The sequence below is a fragment of the Pseudorasbora parva genome, chromosome 22 (genome assembly GCF_024679245.1).
Source record: "Pseudorasbora parva isolate DD20220531a chromosome 22, ASM2467924v1, whole genome shotgun sequence".
In the NCBI taxonomy this organism is placed as follows: domain Eukaryota; kingdom Metazoa; phylum Chordata; class Actinopteri; order Cypriniformes; family Gobionidae; genus Pseudorasbora; species Pseudorasbora parva.
In genome coordinates, this window is record NC_090193.1 from 34,126,966 (window position 1) to 34,147,167 (window position 20,202).

At 35.0% G+C, this 20,202-nt stretch overlaps 1 protein-coding gene across 4 annotated transcripts in view; it reads right to left on the bottom strand.

Moving 5' to 3' along the window:
* The window catches only part of cacna2d3 (calcium channel, voltage dependent, alpha2/delta subunit 3), a 57,563-nt gene that overhangs the window by 14,841 nt on the left and 22,520 nt on the right, over positions 1 to 20,202 (bottom strand). Inside the window, exons 6-19 of one of the 4 annotated variants that reach the window (XM_067430806.1) lie at positions 19,233 to 19,395; positions 16,369 to 16,500; positions 15,871 to 15,931; positions 15,530 to 15,680; positions 14,100 to 14,174; positions 13,890 to 13,979; positions 11,923 to 12,036; positions 9,634 to 9,712; positions 8,201 to 8,334; positions 7,674 to 7,691; positions 4,249 to 4,320; positions 3,106 to 3,186; positions 2,893 to 2,967; positions 124 to 207 (exon numbers count right to left, since the gene is read on the bottom strand). In XM_067430806.1, coding sequence (XP_067286907.1) covers positions 124 to 207; positions 2,893 to 2,967; positions 3,106 to 3,186; positions 4,249 to 4,320; positions 7,674 to 7,691; positions 8,201 to 8,334; positions 9,634 to 9,712; positions 11,923 to 12,036; positions 13,890 to 13,979; positions 14,100 to 14,174; positions 15,530 to 15,680; positions 15,871 to 15,931; positions 16,369 to 16,500; positions 19,233 to 19,395 — 1,329 coding nt within the window. Of the gene's footprint in view, positions 1 to 123; positions 208 to 2,892; positions 2,968 to 3,105; positions 3,187 to 4,248; positions 4,324 to 7,673; positions 7,692 to 8,200; positions 8,335 to 9,633; positions 9,713 to 11,922; positions 12,037 to 13,889; positions 13,980 to 14,099; positions 14,175 to 15,529; positions 15,681 to 15,870; positions 15,932 to 16,368; positions 16,501 to 19,232; positions 19,396 to 20,202 lie in introns of all 4 variants that reach the window. The other 3 variants (XM_067430805.1, XM_067430808.1, XM_067430807.1) reach the window with 3 other exon arrangements.

Consider the following 20,202-nt stretch of genomic DNA (forward strand, 5'->3'; position numbering starts at 1 on the left):
TCCGCTGTTCTGGACGCTAATATAGTTATTGTTATAGTTATCAGTCTTGGTGTGACCAGGCTTTGTCTAAGTGTATTGTATTGTCTGCACTCATTGTGTAAAAACACAGAAACTGGTCCATACAACATCCTCTGTGTCCTCCCATTCCACCTCGGATAGGTCCACGCTGCTGTAACTGGGTTTCTTCCTCTTTTGGCCCTCCTGATACTGCAAGAAGAGACACACAGAGGACAGGAAGTGCTTTAGAGGACAGCGGTTAGGAATTGGGATCATACAGGTAACACGATGGAGACAGAAACGTACAGTACGTGGTGATAGAGGCCATTAGTCTAGCGTTTTTCACTCCTGCTCCTTGACTTTCCCTTTAGCACTGCGCATTTATGGTGTTTAATCAGATGATGAAGCGTGTTAAAGGTGCTGTAAACAATTTGCTCAGGTTCACCATTTTATAAACTTCAATCACACAGCCTCTCTCTAAAACGATCAAAGCAATAGTAAATGATAGACAGGCACAAAGCATTTCTGACTGACTGGTTTTCTGATTGGATTAAAAGCGTGAATCGCTTTGACTCTTCCATTTACTGTTTACAGTGTCTGGTGCTGTCACTGAGACAGGTGTGACACCTATTTTAGTGATATCTGACAGTAGTCAGGACATTTTATGTGTGGTAGTAAAAAAATGCTCACAGAACCTTTACATAAGGGAAACATCTAACATGTGCAGTGCTGAGGGACTCCATAAGCAGGATTGAGAAACTGTGGTGTAAGGAAATGAGTTTTGTTTACACGCTATCAGACCAGCCAATATTCGGCTTATAGAGATCTGTGTCAAAATAATCTGTCTAATCTGTTTTGCTCAGATTGGTTTTAGTCAGTCAATGGCTCTGTTCCAATCCCTAATGAGTTGCTTTGCTGTCTACGGTCTACATATGCAGCATCCTAAACTGAAATGGAAGCTCATAAGTAACACTGTAAACATTACAGTTAACAGTGCTATGCAAATAGTGCTCTTTACATGGAGAACACGAGAAGCTACTGAAAATACTGTGAATCCATTGATTTCAATGGGAGTGGTGCATCGCAATGACAAAAAATGGAAGAGTTTGTGAGCAAAACTTTATATTTTTACATTGTATTTTATTTTATTGAATTAAATATGTTTTAAGACAAGCAGGACCAGAATTCTACAATATTTGACTGAAAACTCTTAGAAACACTAGTGTTTTTGCATTTTTTTTATAGTTATTATTTAAATTCTGTATAAGTTTGCATTTTTATTTTCAGTTTTCATCATAATTTTGGTTTAAGTTTTATTTTATTTTATCATGGACACTGTGCAAATTTGCACTTAAGTTTATGCTACTAAACTTTTTAAACATAAGGGCTAGAAACAAAATTGTAATTTTCTGAAAAAACTACTTGTTCAAACTCCAAAAAAATTGATACCAAGCTGATTCTGAGCTTTTAACTCTGCAAGCTTTGGCATATTGACTCTTTGTATGCGTCATTGTCTTCTCACACTGATTACAAAACATCAGTTTGTTAACAGTGCTGCCTATTGGTAAAAAAAAACGATAAGCAATTAAATCATATTTCTAGTGAATGTATTTATGATTTTTTTCAGTCATTTTGCCGAAAATAATCTAAAAATGTATTTAATTACTCATTGTTACAGTTGGTCTTATGCTCCCAGCCATGCTTGAAGGGCTCATCATGTTTTTTTTGTACTCGCAGCTATATTATTTTATTGGTTTTTGCATTTTTTGCATTTTGCATTTAACTTAAAAAAAAAAAAAACGTTTTTCAGTTTTCGCTTTAGTACTTAACCTAAGTATTTGTATGTCAGTAAGTTGCCAAAATCTTATTTTCATTTAATTAAAAACATTTTAAAATTAAAATTAGTTTTATTTAACCTGTATTTCAATTATTAGTTTTAGTTTAGATAACAAGACAGCAAAGCACACCAAAATATTAGATGGAAAAAAAAATTGATGGCGCAATTTTCTATCATGTTCTATACGTTATTTTACATTTATGTAAAAAAAAGAAAGAAAAAAAAACCTTGTTGCATTGTATCCTGGGATTCGCATGAATGATACATACTTACTTTATACGTACAATGTCCTATATTAATATTAAATTCCAGCATAAGTTTGCCTATAATCTATAGTATAGTCTATAATATAGTCTATAATATAGCCTATAATATAGTCTAAATGTTGCCTGTATGGTCAGCTAACAATGGTTTGGAACAGAGCTTAAACTGAATAAGAATGTTACTTTGTGTGCACACTTGAATCCATTCCAGTTCATAATAAACAATTCTTAACCAATGCTACTTACACTAATAATACTCATTTTAGCATTTACCACATTTAATAACAGTAAACACTGTCCCTGTTCAACAACACAGAGTCAGTGTGGTCTGTATATACACACACTCAGAAGCCTTGACTGATGCACACCACCGCTACGCAAACACAAACTGATACACAGCAGCACTGGAGCCACATTACGACGAGAACACCAACACATTCACGACACAGAGACGCACAGTCACGCATGGTGACTGAGAGCGGGGTGAGGGGTGTCCCTGCGAAGGGTGAGTTACCTCAGTGCTCTGATCAGCCCTGGCAGGCACATGAATGGGCTTTTATTCCTGCATGCAATATATCAGAGGAAAAGGGTTGGGATTACAAAAACTACATCTCCCATGATGCACTTCAGCGTCCCACCAGCGCTCTCACAAGCACACTGCATGTGTGAGTAGATTTTACCTGAGCCAGCTTTTTTGGGGGGTATGGATGTAATTGAACATCTATTTTATCATATTCCCAATATAGTTCTAATATAAGGCTGTATATGGGCCCAGAACAACATATTAGTCCTTACCAGGGGCCTCAGGTCAGGATGCGTCAGGATATATCCGTTATTGGTAATGGCAAATGCGTATCCATGTATTCCCAGCTTGAGAAAAGAAGATAAGATTTAAAATATTATAGCATTATCACACTTCAGCCCACTTTAAGATATAGAGTGTGTAAAATTGAACAGATTAAAATTGATTTTGGAATGCACGGCTATTTATTGAAGGCAACATCCTACCTTGTGTTTTGGGATGGTTTTCATTAACTCCTGAATGGGGATGTCAGTGCCCACAACGCCTAGCAGGATGCCTTGGTTTTTCTGCAGAGAGATACATACTGTGAAATCATTTTATTTTCACACATGTACGCATTTGTTCACATCTCATTCTCATTTATATCAATAGGTATTCGTATGTAAAGTGTGTTTAAAGTAAAGACAAAAATAAGTAAATTCACGCTGTTGTATGGCGGATATATCAAAGCTCAATGAATTTGAACTATAACTGAAACATACCATCAGTGTTACAGTGTAATATTAATTAAGTCTGTTCCAATAAATTTGATTAAACAAATAGATATGGATGGAAAAGGAATAGTTTTGAATGCAATTGCTGATTCATTCTTTTGAGTCTGATCTTCTCAATGAATCAGTTGATTCAGTTTACAAAACTAAATAATTCATGCACCCCCTTTGTGAAAACCTTTTAAAATATACATGAACATTGATAGTTCTATTTGATTATTATGAATTATCATTAATATTAACATAAAAATAAAATGAATATCGATATTAATCATTTAAATATTTTTCATAATAGCTCCATATGGAAACTTTGCAGAATGTTATATAGTATACATGAACATTAATGGTTATATTTTACAATTATGAATTATCATTATTAGGAAGTATTATTAATGATTAGTATAAATATTGTTATAATAGTTCAAAATGGAAACCTTTTAAAATATAAGTTTTAAGTATACATTAATACTGATAGTTGTATTTAACAAATATTAATTATTAATAATATAAACATGTAGAGTACTATTGGTGTGAATAATATTAATACTGTTATTATAGTTTCCATATAGATTTTTTTTTAGAATATACATTTTAGTATATAGGCCAACATTACTATTTATATTTATGTTTAATCAATACTAGTTATTTTAAACATTAACATTAAAACGACTGAAATACTGATGTTAATAATATTAATATTGTTATTAAAGTTCCAGACTGAAACTTTGCATAATATAAGTTTTATCATATACATTAATATTAATTTTGTATGTAACTGTGTCTATTCAAACTCAGAATATGTGCTAGATTAACAAATATCATGTCACACAAACACACACACACACACATTGTCCCCACCGTTTCATTCTTGGTGCTAAACACAGGCATGGCCACTGTGGTCATCGGGTTCGGACCTTTATTCTCCCCGAGCTGCTGACAGACCAACAGAAGACTTTCAGATTTAAATTATATGAGCATCTGAGAAAAATGCATCCAATAAAGATTTTGAATGGACATTGATCGCCACAGCCGGTTCATAAGCTCACATTGCGTTGTCCTACCGGCCTTCAGATCAAGGAAGTTACTGCGATATGAAATATTCAAACCAACGTTTTGATTAATGGCCGTGCGAGGTGTAGACAAGTGAAGGGTGATCTGGTGAAGATGGTTCATCTCTGTAGCTGAACTGTAAGCTCAGCTGCGGGCACGATGAGGGCTGACATGATTTAACGCATGAGCTCGCTGAAACTAGGTCTGCTATTCCCCCACCTCACCCTTATGTGTGTGTGTCCATTATGCATGTTTTACAGCGACCCTTGAGAGGACTCGTGAATGCGGTTGTTTGTGTTTGTGACAAAAAAAAGGGGGAAAAATCTCATTCTTAGTTGGCATCTTTGTTTTGTTTTCAACAAAATATTAAATATTAAATACATTTACTCACCCTCATGTCATTCCAAGCCTGTATGACTTAAAGGGGACCAATGTGAGAGGATGAAAATAATGAAAGCGAATGGGGAGTTGAGCTGTCGAGCTCCAAAAAGGACAAAAACAGCATTAAAGAATCATAAAAGTGGTCCATACGGCTTGTGTGCTATAATAAAAGACTTCTGACATCTTGAATTTGAATACTTCTTCACTTAAAATCTTAGTCGTAGTTCTCAAATCTCCTTTCTGTTCGTGTGACAATCAAATATGGTGCGTCAAAGCGCGTCTCGTCGGGTTTGACATCAATGACATGGAATGTCAATCTAGTCTTTGGGTCTCATGTGTCTTGTGACCAATCAAATCGATGACATCCAATCTAGTGGGACATGTTTTGACGTGCCTTATTTAAATAGGATGCGAATGCAAATGATTGTTGAGAGATATGTAAGAAGCAAAAAATGTCCAAAATACTCTTCTGTTCAAAAGAGTTGACACGATTTCTTTAATGTTTCTAAAACAAGTGTCTTATGCTCAATAGGCTGCATCTATTTGATTAAAAAAATACTATAAAAACAGTAATATTGTGAAATATTATTACAATTTAAAAATACTATTTTCTACTAAAATGTAATTTATTCCTGTGATGCAAAGCTAATTCATGATCCTTCAAAAATCATTATAATATGCTGATTTACTGCTCAAGAAACATTTATGATTATGATCAATGTTGAAAACAGTTGTGCTGCTTAATTTAGTGGCAACTGTGATACATATGCATTCATTATTTTTTTTGATTAATAAACGTTAATTTGAAATATTCAAGTCTCTACCGTCACTTTGATCAATTTAGTTATATATTATATCAGTATATAAAATAGTACTGACCCCAAACTTAGGAATGCTAATGCAAATTATATATAAATTACTGTACAAAGCTATCACATGACTTTAGAAGACCTGCAATATACAGTATTAGTTATATGGACCACTTTAATAATGGTTTTGGCTTTTTGCTTTAAAAAAAGGCCCCAGTCCCTATTCACTTTCATTGTAGGGAAAAGATCTATGAGGACATTCTGTAAAACACTCCTTAAAACAAAATAAATAAATTCATAATAGCTTGGAATGAAATCAGAGAATAAATGATGACTTTTTTAAGTGAACAATTTCATTTTTGTGTAATCTATTCCTTTAAATCTTTTCAGAATGTAACTTTAATCATCATTGTTCTTGTTCCAATGGCAGACTGACAGGTTTGTTTCTAAACAACAACAAAAATTAACCTCAGTCTTACTGAAGAGGGCTTTAAAGTCTTGCATTCAGGAGCTCAAAAAAAAAAAGAAAAACCCTCAGTTTGAGTTTGGTCCAACATTTGTTCAGTCTGGTTGGCGTCGTGCAGAACACTGGAGGTGTATCCTGCAGGAGCCAAATTGAAATCTGTGAATTAACCTTGTGCTTTCCCCTTCCTCTCTCCCCCCCTACTCTTCCCTTCTCTCTTTCTCCCAGTCTCTGCCTCTCTCACCCCCTCTGCTCCAATGTCAGTTTTATTACGGCTTTAGGAGATAAAAGCCAATGATCCACAAAATGATGAATGGGGTGTCTCAGTGGCCAAGATATAGCAACACACACTCCGGAGAACAATTCCCAACACCCTACGCCTATGCCTGTGTGTGTGACAGAGGAGGGTGTCAAAGACATCGGGTGGGTGCGAACACTTGCACTTGTGTGTGTATGAGTCGGCCTTATCAGAAATGCAGTGGCACAGTGGCCGGTGTTGCGGTTCTCGACATACCCAGCAGAGTGAAGCCAAACCCTATCTCTGACCACATCTCGCCCTCACTCGCTTTTATCTTTCTCTCGCTCACGCAGCTACCCCTGTAGCACTCTGCACCACATCCATGTTCAAGAACTAATAAAACGTTTCAGATTCCAGAAACGGAATACTGAAAGCAAACTACAATGAGGAAATGCTGCAAGACACCAGTGACAGAATGGACACAAACAGGCTCTGTTCCAAAACCTAGTCAGCTGCCTTGCTGACTACAGTCTACATAGGCAGCATTCTAACTGAGTGACCGATTTGGAACATTCTACACCATATGTCATACAAATAGTGCTAAAACCTTAAGCACAAACTCTAAAAAGCATAAATATACAACAATATTGCATAATATTTATATTGGATAAAACAGTCCCATTTTAAATAGTTTGAACTATTTTAGTGATGCGTTTCAGTATTGAATGAATATATATATAAATATATGAATATTGAATACACATATTGATATATAAATCTACAGTTTGTACACTCTCAGAAAAAAGGGTACAAAACTGTCACTGGGATGGAACATTTATGTGTGTACTATACTATATGAACTATTTAGAAACTAATATTTATCATTAAGGTCTTTATATTTACATTTAGATACTAATATGTACACTTTACACACTAATAAGTACATTTAGGTACTAATATGTACCTTTAGGTATTAATTTGTACCATTTAGGTACTAATATGTACATTTAAGGTACTAATATGGACATTTGAGGGGTAAATAATGTACAAAGGTGTACTTTGTGTAAGGGTACCACCCCAGAAACAGCTTTTTTTTTTTTTTACATTTTTTCTGAGAGTGTATCTACAATAATTTTTTACCCCCCCGAACTTGTCGCAATGCATTCTGGTATTGCTTTCTTTACTAAGTTGTATGCATGCTATGCTGCCATAGAATTTGGCTATTATTAGGTATCTTAGAAGGAACAGGCTTCATGTTGTGTGCGCACTTAAAATGCTGCCTCCGTAGGCAGCTCGCTAGGTTTCGGAATAGAGCCACAGAGACACCGGTTACGACTGTTACCTTGTGCGCCTGCGCGAGCTATAGGGACACAGGGAGAGAAATAATACGTGTCATTGACATGTGCTCACGTCTACACACATACAAGAGACACACTGCACGGTGTGTGACCTGATCTCGCTCTCGTAGTGCTCACTGAATGGAAGAGTGTCTTGATGAGACCTTCAGGGAGTTAACGGTGCTACTAATGAGGACTGAGTTGCATTTTATGAGGGAGAATGATTGTAGAAAACATACATTTAGTAAAGAAAATACTAGAATTTTTAGACAATAAACCCTTTACAAAAATGTACCATAGTGATATTTGTTGCTACCAAACATCCATAGTTACTTACTAGAGTTGTATTTTAAATAAATAACAGTACGGGATGTTCCTACATTTCTTCAGAATCTTTCAGTTATTTTGATGATTGTGTTGATTTATAAATAAAAGTCGTATTTTTGCAGAAGCTATAGTTCACATTGTACATTTTTGTTAGGGATACAGTAGCTGTACACATACAACACACATTGTGATTAATTATACTTACTGCGCTGTCCACATAGGCTTCGGTCCACACTGTGTCATGTTCATGATCGATAACCTTAGGTCTGCTCATCACATGCAAATACCGCATCACGTTCTCCTGAACATCAGCCAGAGTGGAGATCTGACTAAAATAACCTGCACAGCACACAATCCACAGTAAAAATTACTCATTTTTCCCACAATTTTTTTTCCACAAAAATATTAAGGAGCACAACATTTTGTTTTCAACATTGATAATAATAATAATACATGATTCTTGAGCAGAAAATCAGCATTGAATGGCTTCTGAAAGATCATGTGACACTGAAAACTGGAGTAATGATGCATCAGATTTTCCATCAAAGGAATAAATTACATTAGGGGAAAAAATTGCAATTGTAAATTGTAATAATATTTCACAATGTTATTGTTATACTATATTTTTGATCACATAAATGCAGCCTTTGTGAGCACTTCTTTCTTCTCATGTATATTTTGTCTAAATGCATTTTGGTATTAATTTCTGTAAAAAATTGTAAATTAATTTGTACAGGTTTTTTTACTGTAATACGTCCTTTTTAAAGATATTCATTAGTGGTTTAAAATACATTGCTATAATATTTAATTCCTATTTAGAAGTCATTCTATTATAATGGCCATTATAATATATTGCTTATTCATTCATTGTTTGTATTGATTTAAAGAGTGTACAGCTATTATATAGGCATACATACAGAATTTGATCGGTTTTTCCATTAAAAAATGTGTGGGGAAATCCTGGGCTTTCGAATAACAATGATATCATTGCTATAATACATTATACTATTTAAATATATAGCCTTGAATATTTTTGAAGATTTAGAAATTATAATGGAATACACAAACAAATTATAATAAAATATATAAATATTCAAATAATAAAGTATGTACGATTATCAAGGCAAGACACAAGCTGATCATCAGATGCCTTTCCAGCTGACTGGCTTTGTTGAAAATGTGCATGTGCTACTGCAGAGGCTCCAGGTGCAGAGCTAGAAATTCTCAGCACGGTGCGTGTGTGAGTGTGTGTGTGTGTGTGAAAGCGCTCCTCATCCCGCACCCAGTCATCCGTGGCGCGGGCACATGGGAGTGATCAAAGCTGTGCAGCCACGAGAGCCGAGCTGACAAGAAGAGTGATTTAGGCTCATTTGACCCTTGACCTCTGCATGTCAGCTCCGCGAGTTGAGCCAGTTGCTGTCGCACTCCCATCAAGCACTCAACACCCGCGTGATTTCCCCCAGCCTTCAAACTAATAAACCCACAGCACTGGCACGCTAACTCCTCATCGCACCCGGAAGCTGAATGGAAGCTTCTGTGCTCCAGGAAAATCCAGCCAGGATAATTCATTAACTAATTAGCAAAAATTAAAATGGAATGTAAATCCAATTCAGCTCGTCATCCCCAAAAATCACCAACCTTTATTGGCACACGCCATCCATTTCAGGTTATCAGCAAACGCAGATTCCCGGCCAATCAGATAGGGGAATATACGAACCTATGGAGAAAAAGAAAAGAGTTTTATTTGTGCGATAAATATGTTGCGGTATTTGTTTGTGAAGAATACATTTTTTTAAACTTTTTTTTGTATTATTAAATACTGATACACACAAATCACAGATGGACAACTCCTACAGTGTAAACTTTTACACAAGTAGCTTTAAGCTTGGCAAGCTAGCGACAGTTTAAGAATAAGATCACATTGGTCTCCGTTTCTTTACATTCCTCTGTTTCTCCACACTAAAACCACACATGCGGCATATCTCTAAATCTCTAAAGCAGATCTTTAAATCAAAGAATCTCCTTGTTTCCCACAATGCAATTTCACAATGTCTGGGTAAAACCTGATTACTTGATGACTCATTGGAAAACGATTGCCGTGGCACATTTTCTTGATTACACAACTGGTGTGACAAATCAGACAGGAAAAGTGAATGTTGTGCATACACTGGGAAAAGTGCACCATATGTTTTAAGATTCCGTTTTAAGTTTCTACCAGGGATGTGCATGAGTACTCAGAGTGACAGCAATGATCAATCATAAAAACCTTATTTAGTGATTGATTTTGTTCAACTTATAAAGATTTCACACTGTTTGAAATGCAAGGTCCTTACAACTAGTTTTAGTATTAGTATTTTATTAGTATTTTAGTATTATTTATATGCAATTATAGTATCTGTATTACCATTTTAATAGAGCATGTATCCTTATATTTTCAGTTTAAGTAATTTTATGTGCTTTTGTCATTTGTATTATTTTATTGTATTAATTAATTAAATTTATTTTTATTTCCATTTTTGCTTCAAGTAACATGTCTAATTTCCATTTCATTCAGTTTCCAATCTTCTAATGTTTAGATTTTATTTTATTTCAGATTTATTTATCAAAAAATATTTTAATAGTTTTAGTTTTAGTACTGCTTACAATGTGTTTTAAATATTTCTTTCAGTGATCTAAAAAATGTCCAAATGTCCAAAATGTATACAGTTTAAAAGTTTCTTTGAAAACACTTTTATAAGCATGTTTCAAGATGCAAGATACTAAAAAAACAGCAAAATGCAACAGCTGTGCACGTCTGATGGTGCAAATATAAATAGATTTTAAATACAATTTGAATACAGAAGACAGATTGACCATAATGCACATCCTTTAATGTTTATATATACATTTATTTTATTTATTAATTTGTGGGTGAGGGTGGTTTCAAAATGAGGGTGGTTTCAAAATATGGATGTGTAAACCATTCCTCTCAATGTTCCTTCCTCTGCACACTCCTTTTTTTCTCCCTCTCTCTCTCCCTCCCCCTTTTTACCCTCCATCCCTCTATTTCTCAGTACATTGCTCCTGTCTCCCATGTATAAATGGTTTTTGATTCCAACCAATACTGAGTGGTTACACCGCAGTGGGCCAGCGACAATTCACACACGCACACGCACACGCACACGCACACACACACACACACACACACACACACACACACACACACACACACACACACACACACACACACACACACACACACACACCTTCTGCAGACTGTAAAAACACATTTCTCCTCCAGCCGATTAGGACATAAGATGCAGACTTACACACGCAACCAATCCAGGCCAGGAATGCTCGCTTAACATGTTCACCTGAATACTGAATGCTTTATGAACACATCTGGTAATGCAAACCGCGCCGCAGACGCCAAACACTTGGTTCAACCCTTAACACGTGGTTCGCAGGGTCAATCGGGTGACTGATTCAGCATCGCCAAAGGGCAGGTACATGTGCAAACCCTCCAAATTTTGTTTATTCAACACTTTCCCTCCATGTTTGAAGAGTGTGTCAAATAAGCTAGTGCTGTCAGCAATTCAATATACATTAACACACTTCTTCAGACAAACACCGCAGGAGCCAAACACAATTCTTCAAAATGTCAAAACGCTCTCAAAAGGGAATTTTACACTTGTGCTAGGGTAAAAAAAGGCATTCATAACTATATATATATATATATATATATATATATATATATATATATATATAGCAAGAGAAAAGACACTATAGTTAGGCATGAAAAGAAACAATATACTTGAAAGAAATAATGCCGCATTTGATAATGCATCTCATGTAGAATTTAATTATAGTCATGCTTTTATGCTTTTTAAACTGAACATGTGTTTGCTTTGCATGGACAACCTCCTCTTTAATAATTCTTTATCTCACCTTTCGCTCAGGCCAGTTATATTTGGCAAAAACATCATCATACATTTCAGTGGCTCCATCTGTTATCAGCATGATCGCCTGACTACATGAACTTCCACGACCGGTCTGATTAATCTGCACAGGGAAAGGGAGAGATAAAGAGGTATGAGAGAGAGACTTTTCATTATGAGAATGAGAATTCATTTCGACATTCAGAATAAACACTATCGAATTGCCTTAGAAAGATTAACTAACACATAAAGCTAAAATCTAACAACAAAATCTATTTTAGTGGGGGGTAAATAACTAAAAACTTAGCAAACAGGAAATTGTCTTGAGAGTGAATCTACATAGATGATACTGATACTGAATCTATATAGATGCTTTATAGATGATACTGTGTTTATGATGTATGATAAAATAGTTCAGATTCTGGAACCTGATTGGTTGATCTCGAGAGTAAATAGCTACTGTAATTACTGTAAAGGCTACACTGCATCAACCTTATTTGGGAAGCATTGCATATTTAGATCAATTCTTTGCAATATGCGTGACAAAAAAAAGAAGAAGAAGAAGATATTATCAAGGATATACTCGCAGTCAGTCCAAAAGTAATAATTTGGTCTTATTAAAAAAATAATAAAAAATAATAAAAAATAAATTATATATATATATATATATATATATATATATATATATATATATATATATATATATATATATATATATATAATATTACAATAGAAAGCAGCTATTGTAATATATTTTTAAATGTAATTTATTCCTGTGATGTTAAACTGAATTTTCAGCATCATTACTCCAGTCTTCAGTGTCAAATGATCCTTCAGAAATCATTCTGACACGTGATTTGCTGCTCAAAAAACATTTCTTATTATTACCAACACTAAAATATATCTTTTTGGAAATTGTGATACATTTTTGGTCAGGATTCTTTGATGAATAGAAAATTCAAAATAACAGCATTTATTTGAAATATAAATAATTATAAATATCTTTACTATCACTTTTGATCAATGTAACAAACAATGTTTCTCCATGTTTGATCAAAACTTGATGGTCATGTTCTCCAGCATTTGAGTTTATTTCCAGATTAAAAGGGGATTTTAGTTTCTAGATTTTCAGACTTTTGGAGTTTCAACTGAACAAGGACACTAATTATCTTTCTAGAGATACTTTACAACTAATTGACAATGATTCTGTTTGTATCATTGATAATTGTTTACCTGTTTAACACTGTAAAGCTGATTTGAAACACACTGTATTGTATTAAGCGCTATATAAATAAAGGTGACTTGACTTGACAGAGAAACTGAGCAGAATGCGCCACATAGTATCTTTTAGAGGGAGACGTTTTGATTCTAAAACAACCTGCATTATGGGTGATAATCAGGCTTTGTATTCTCTATTGTAGTCTTTACACCAAGCAATCTTTGCTGTGGTGCAGTGCATGATGTCATTTCAAAAGTCAAAGACTGCTGGATCTACTTCGTGTTTTTTTTACTTTTTTTTTTACTTTTAACCAATCAGACAAAAACACAGCATGTGGTCATTTAAAGGGGCCGGACTCTGGGTTTTACGATTACCATATTAATGGACTGGCTCTAATGAATGTGACAAATACAGATATAACCTCCGTTCCTCCTATCTGTCTCTTTGTTTCTCCCCTCCTCGTTCTTTCCGCAAGAGTAGTGGTCTGAGAAAAGAGATAAAGGGCGCAATTGGACCGACTTTGAGCGCTATCGCGTCTGCAATTGCCTTCTCTTTCATCAGTTTATTAATCAGCACTGCCAATTACCACAATTAATCACATGGAGAGATAAAGGTGTCTCTACGAGGGGCTGGAACAGTGAGACAAAATGCAGGCTTACACACGCAAACACACACACACACACTTGTGTAGGAACAGAACGGAAAGCTGTCATGATACCGGACCTCTGTAATCTCAGGTTTTGGTAATCTTCACCCACCTCATTTAAGATAGTGAAAGCCTCACTCAGTGCATTGCCCAGGAGTCCGATTCCTTTGGCGAATAACTTGTCCAGATGCTCTTTAAAGTGCTGATGAATAAGAACAAGAGAAATGGCTTTCAGATATGTTTTAAGAGTCCTAATTTCACTGAAAATTAGGTAATTACAGCCAGCAAGTATGTGCCATTGTTTAATAAAAGAAAGACATACATCCTTATTAGTACTGTCAGCTTGAACGAGAGTGCCATTTAGACAGGGCTCCACATAATGGATCTCTTGGTTGTACTGGAAACACAAGATTGAGACACAGTGAGCATTAATTAAATAAAGCTTTCAAATTAATTGATATCCTAAAGGGTATTAATTATCCCACTCATGGATATTAAATAAAAATGTCCTTGCGTTTTTGTTTTGAAAGTATGAACATACTGTACTTTAAAAAAAAAAACACATCACACTCTAAAAAAATATTATTTTAATGCTAACATGATTTATCACATAAATTACTTTACAAACATTTAAGTTCAGTCAGGTTTTTTAATGTTTTTAAAATAAGCATGTTCTGCTCACCAAGGCTGTATTTATTTGTTTAAAAATACAGTAAAACAGTAATATTTTTATAATTTAAAATAACTGTTTTCTATTTTGAATATTTTTTCCAATGTATTTATTTCTATAATGGCAAAGCTGAATCATTCTAATGTGCCGATTTGGTGCTCATTAAATCATGTCTTATTGATATCAATGTTGAAAACTGTTGTGCTGCTTAATATTTTTGTGTAAGGCTTTACTGTCACTTTTTAGCAATTACAAAAAAAGAAATCTTACTTTTTAACTGTAGTGTATATGACATAATATACAATAATATAAAATAAAACGAATTATATTATAGTTAAAACAATATGATTGTTTTAAAATGTAAAATCATTTATAATCTCAAACCATGTTAGATTAAGTTTCTCACACCCATTGATCTAGAACAGGGGTTTTCAAACTTTGCGATGCCAAGGACCCCCAAATATGATGCACCTTTATGGGGGACCCCCTTAAATCCATCTATATATTTTTATGCACGAAAAAACATTTAAACTGTTAAATAAATAGTAAGTGTGACATTTTAAATACAACATTGTTTCCAGATTTAAATTGGCTATACTTAATGTTGGATGTATAAACCTGAAAAAGAACATGTTCAATAAAAAATTATTTGTATAAGCAACTTTCACAATAAATGTATGTAAGCATTAAGAAAGCTGCTCTACAAACCCAGTGAGCATAATAAAGGGGACTATATAGTGAGAAAAACTAGCAAGATACAAAGCAGGCATATACAATTCTTAAAAGTATACGTATGGCAAACAAGGAGAGAAACATTTAGAAATTAAACAAAGCTTTGTCTTTTATCTGAAATTTTTCTGGGGACCCCTTAGAACCTTCTGGAGGACCCCTGGGGGTCCCCGGACCCCAGTTTGAAAACCCCTGGTCTAGAATACATTTTTACTTTTTTAGACCAGCTGCATTATCCTGCAGCAGCATTCATATTCATAAAAACACATCATGCCTTTGGAGAAGAAGGATACAGCTCAAAGAAGGCTAAGCTTTTCCCAAGCCTGACACAAGAAAGGAAACTTTCGACTCACTGCAATAATGTTGAAGAAGTCATCGTCCCCGAGCGTGTCCAGTATGGAAGCGACTGTCTGTCTGGCTATAGTCAATCTTAAACCCTTCATACTACCACTAACATCCACCAGAATCACAACATCTTTAGGAGAGGTGGCCGCCTGGATATACCTGAGGCAACAAGCATCAGACAGAAGAGTTAATGCCTGAATTCACTCATAATTTATTTAGAAATCAAATCAAATGTTAGGTTATACAGGAATCTATTCTTGACAACCAAACAAAAGCTTACTGATCATGCTTACCGCCACAAAAAGACACATTTCAAGAATCATTTAAATCAGAAAAAAGTTGTTCATACCATTTTCTGTTCCTGCAGTCAAAAGCAATGACACCATGTTCATCAGGATGCCATTTCACACCTGAAAACACACAGTGTAAAGAATTTAATTCACAGGTTGACATAAAAGAATTTAAATATTGTATTGTATATGGATATTGTTGATATTGTATTTGGTATATGGTGTTTTCCCCCTCACACACATCCCAGTGTCTAAGAATCATTTATATTAAAATCATGTTTCACATTTATCGTTTGATAGTTTGCAGACTCTTTAGTTAAAAATCAAATGATGGTATATCTCTGTGGATCAGCTCTGTTTAGCACAAATAGCTAATTTATGTAAATTTGGCATAATACTATAAGATGTAAGATGTGATTTAGTCTGCCACAGGCTTTGATTAATGGAACAGATTTTCTCTATGTCCTCTCTGATGGTCTGTAAAATTAAAACATTAGTGAAATCAGCCAGTTTGATATTCATCAGTTTCTGCGCTGACATAATGCAACATTACACACCTGGGTATTGTCGGAAAAAACCTTTAGCGCTTCCAAAGTACTGCCAAATAAGGGTCGGGTCCCTTCTGAAGTTATCCACGAAAACTTTGTTCAAGGCTTCTGACCAATAGACTCCGTTAACAATGTCAGGGTCTAAAAGGATGAAGAGAGAATAAATAAGAACTTATTATTATTATTATTTGAAGCATCATTTGCAATCATAGCAAAATGCAGTTTCTAATTTGACCTTTAATCCTAATTTAGTTTGTCGTACAAGCCCAAATTGGAGCAGTTAAATCACTTCATCCCAGTTCCACCCCTCCTTCTGCTCCAAGTCCAACCTGACTCCATAAAAAACCTCTTGCCTTTGTCCTCAAGCACACAAAGCGACACCAATGAAAGGCCATTACGGGCGCACACAAAGGGACGCGGTGCATCCACCATGCGTGAGCGCCCACTGCAGCATCCACAGATCACAAAGTGAACAGCTACTTTAAGAGTGATTACTCTGTTCTCAGGGCGCTTTTCGCTGGGGCATTAAGCCCTTGGCTTTGTTCATTGCGCCGTCCCCAGGTAGTTATTGACCCGTAGTACTGCAGTGACACTGAGGAGTTCGTTCTTGGATCACTAACTTCAGAATGACCTGAGGTGGTTGGCTATTATCACTGCTCTATGACATACTAACTTACCTCTCTCTATCTTTCACTCCGCAACGTCAGGACATTCGGGAGCTGTTTATCCGTGGCACATTCAAAGCTTTTAAACTCTTAATGAAGTTGCTCATTCTGTTTCTTTGTTAATCTGCATAAAGGAATCATAAAGGCCCTTATACTTTCAACCCTTAAAGTTGGCATGAAATATAAAAAAAAAACTTTTTACACTATTGGTCAAGAATTTTCAGTGTTTCTGGAAGAAGTCTCTTGCGCACCAAGGTTGTATTTATTTGATAAAAAATATATATTACTAGAATTCCTTTTAAAGTTCTTTTTGAATATAGCTTGAAACATACTTTATTCCTGTGAAGGCAACGCTGAATTGTATAGTCATCATTATACGGATATTAGCAGTTTTCAGCATTGATGATAATAAAACAACATGATTCATTGAATAATAATTCATAATAAATGAGCACCAAATCAGCATTATGATGATTTCTGCAGGATCATGTGACAATGAAGACTGGAGTAATTAAGCTTTGTGTCACAGTTACTTTACATTTTAATAACATTTCACAATATTGTTATTTATTTTTGTTTACTGTATTTTATATCAAATAAATGCAGCCTAGTTGCATTTATAAGAGACATCTTTAAAAAAACATTAAAAAATGTATTAATTCCATATTTTTGACAGATAGTGTATATTTTCTTTTCATGAAAATCTAGTTTCTATATGCATCTTCCCGTGATCAGGTCATACACACATATGCATACATGTAGCATATGTTTAATTTAATTTTGACCTCAAATTTTTTAATCAAAATGAAACAACAGATTTCCCTCTGGTGACGTATGCTGGACTTCTCCAATCATTTAGTCTACCTAACCTTGCCACTTTCTTACAATTGACTGAAGCTCACATTCAGATCTGCTTCCATCTAATTAAAAACCGATGGATAGAAGTCCCAGAAGACCCCTATATTTCTGTTCATCTGTCTCAGTCATGTCAAAATAAGTAAGAAAATGTATGATACTACATCCATTACATCACAACTTTTCGACCCTCTAGTGGTTAAAAAACTAAACTGCATGCATTTTGCGGAAGAACATTGTTTTGGTTGTGCTTCGGCTCTGTGTGGATGAATATGGTTATCCTACCACTACTCATAAAAAATTTACTTAACAGTTTTTATAACATTATTTAGCTTCCAGCAGATCGCCTTCCATATTCAACTCATGAAAAAAACATAAATGGCGCGACAATGGTGTAAGTAAAAATAAAAATATTCACATAAATGTATTCTTTTAGGCCTGCAAAAAAATCAAATAATAAATTAGTAAATTAATGAGTGTAAAAAATGAAGGAATTTTGGGTGAACGATCCCTTTAAATTTGGATGGAAAGGATCTCAAGCTAACTATCTTTACCCATTATTGACACCGTACTTACTTAAAATTAAATTCCAGCACAACAACCAAAATGAAATAACCCTTCACAATAGATAATGCTTTACAATACACTCTGTTAGAGCTACATAAGGCAATTTATCGGTTCAATAAAATACCTTACTCCCCTGCTGATTAATAAAAATGCCATCTCTGTGTCATTTTAACATTTCAAATCTCTCAATTCTCATCACCACCGAAAAGCCAAGCCATCGTTTTATTACGAGCTCTGCCTGGTTCTGTTTTTGCCAGCAGACTCTCATCTGTTTGGGGTGTTTTTGAGATTTAGCGTGCTCCATGTCAACCTTTCTCGCTCATTGTGGCAACTAACCTATGCCACTCCCACAACATAAACGCATCAAAGTAGCCAGAGCAACTTCTCTATTTATGGATATGTGAGATGTGATTTCCTGGTCTAAAATATAAACATTTATAATAGGCGTACTATAATAAATCAGGGTGAGACAAACATTTTTAATAAAAAATTGTCACAGTGTACTTTAAAGCCGTTTGCTCCTGCTGGTAGATGGCTGAACTACAACATTTTGTTTCACAAAGCATTCAAAATATCCACTTATGCTGACAAAATTATTTTTTTGAAAACTCTTTATAACTCTTAAAAGCATGAAATGGACTGACATTTTTGCCATCCTGCAGCTCAGAATAGTAAACTGTTCTGGGACCGCTCATGTTCTTGTACTGCCATCAGCCAATCAGTGTGTCATGCTGGTTAAATCAGACCCCATACCCTGTATGCCCAGGTAAAAACAGGATGCATTACCTTTATTGTACATGTTGGTTGGCACTTGCACTACACTGAGGCTGAGGTTGACAGATAGGTTATTAAAATGATCATTGGGTTGCAGGAGGAACTCTCCTCCTAGCTCTACGTTTTTCCCATCTTCTTCCACCTCGTTTATCAGCACTGCGTTGAAATACTCGTACTGCAAGAAGAAAAATGAGCAAAACAAGTCTATATAAAGGTGTCAGGCTTGAAAAAAGAAAATGTGAATGAAAAAGCAACAGTTTTATATTTGTTGATAATACTGCAATTTTGATCTATGGTGTTACGGCACCTTAACGTTCAAAAGTTTGCAGTCAGTGGGATTTCATTCATCAAGGACACAATAAACAGATAAGAAATGACAGGAAAGACTTATATAATGTTCCAAAGATTTCTATTTCAAATAAATGCTGTTCTCTTGAACTTTATATTCATCAAAGAATCCGGAAAAAAATGTATCACTGTTTTTCTGCAAAAAAATTAACCGTTTTCAATATTAAAGATAATAAGAAATGTTCCTTGAGCACCAAATCAGCATATAAGGATGATTTCTAAAGGATCACGTGACACTAAAGACTGAAGCAAACTTTAGCAGTCATCACAGGAATAAATTACATTTTAATATACATTAAAACACAAAATAATTAGTTACAATTTTTATATTATTTCCCAATATTGCTGTTTACAGCATTTTAGATTAAATAAATGGTTAGCATAAGAGACTAGTAGACTGTAGAGCGGTGTATCCCCTCTCCCCCTCCCCCCCGACTCGAGGTTGCCAGATAGGCTCCATATCCACAGGAACGTTTGTAGCTGCAGCTGTGTTAACTACAGCAGAGCTGGCAACCCGGATGCCCAAACACTACTGACTTCGTGATTGGTAGATAGGTGGAGGGCGGAGCTTCAGGCCAAAACACAACATGACAACATCAACATCAGTTGAGGGCTGCAACAACAACTTTTAAAT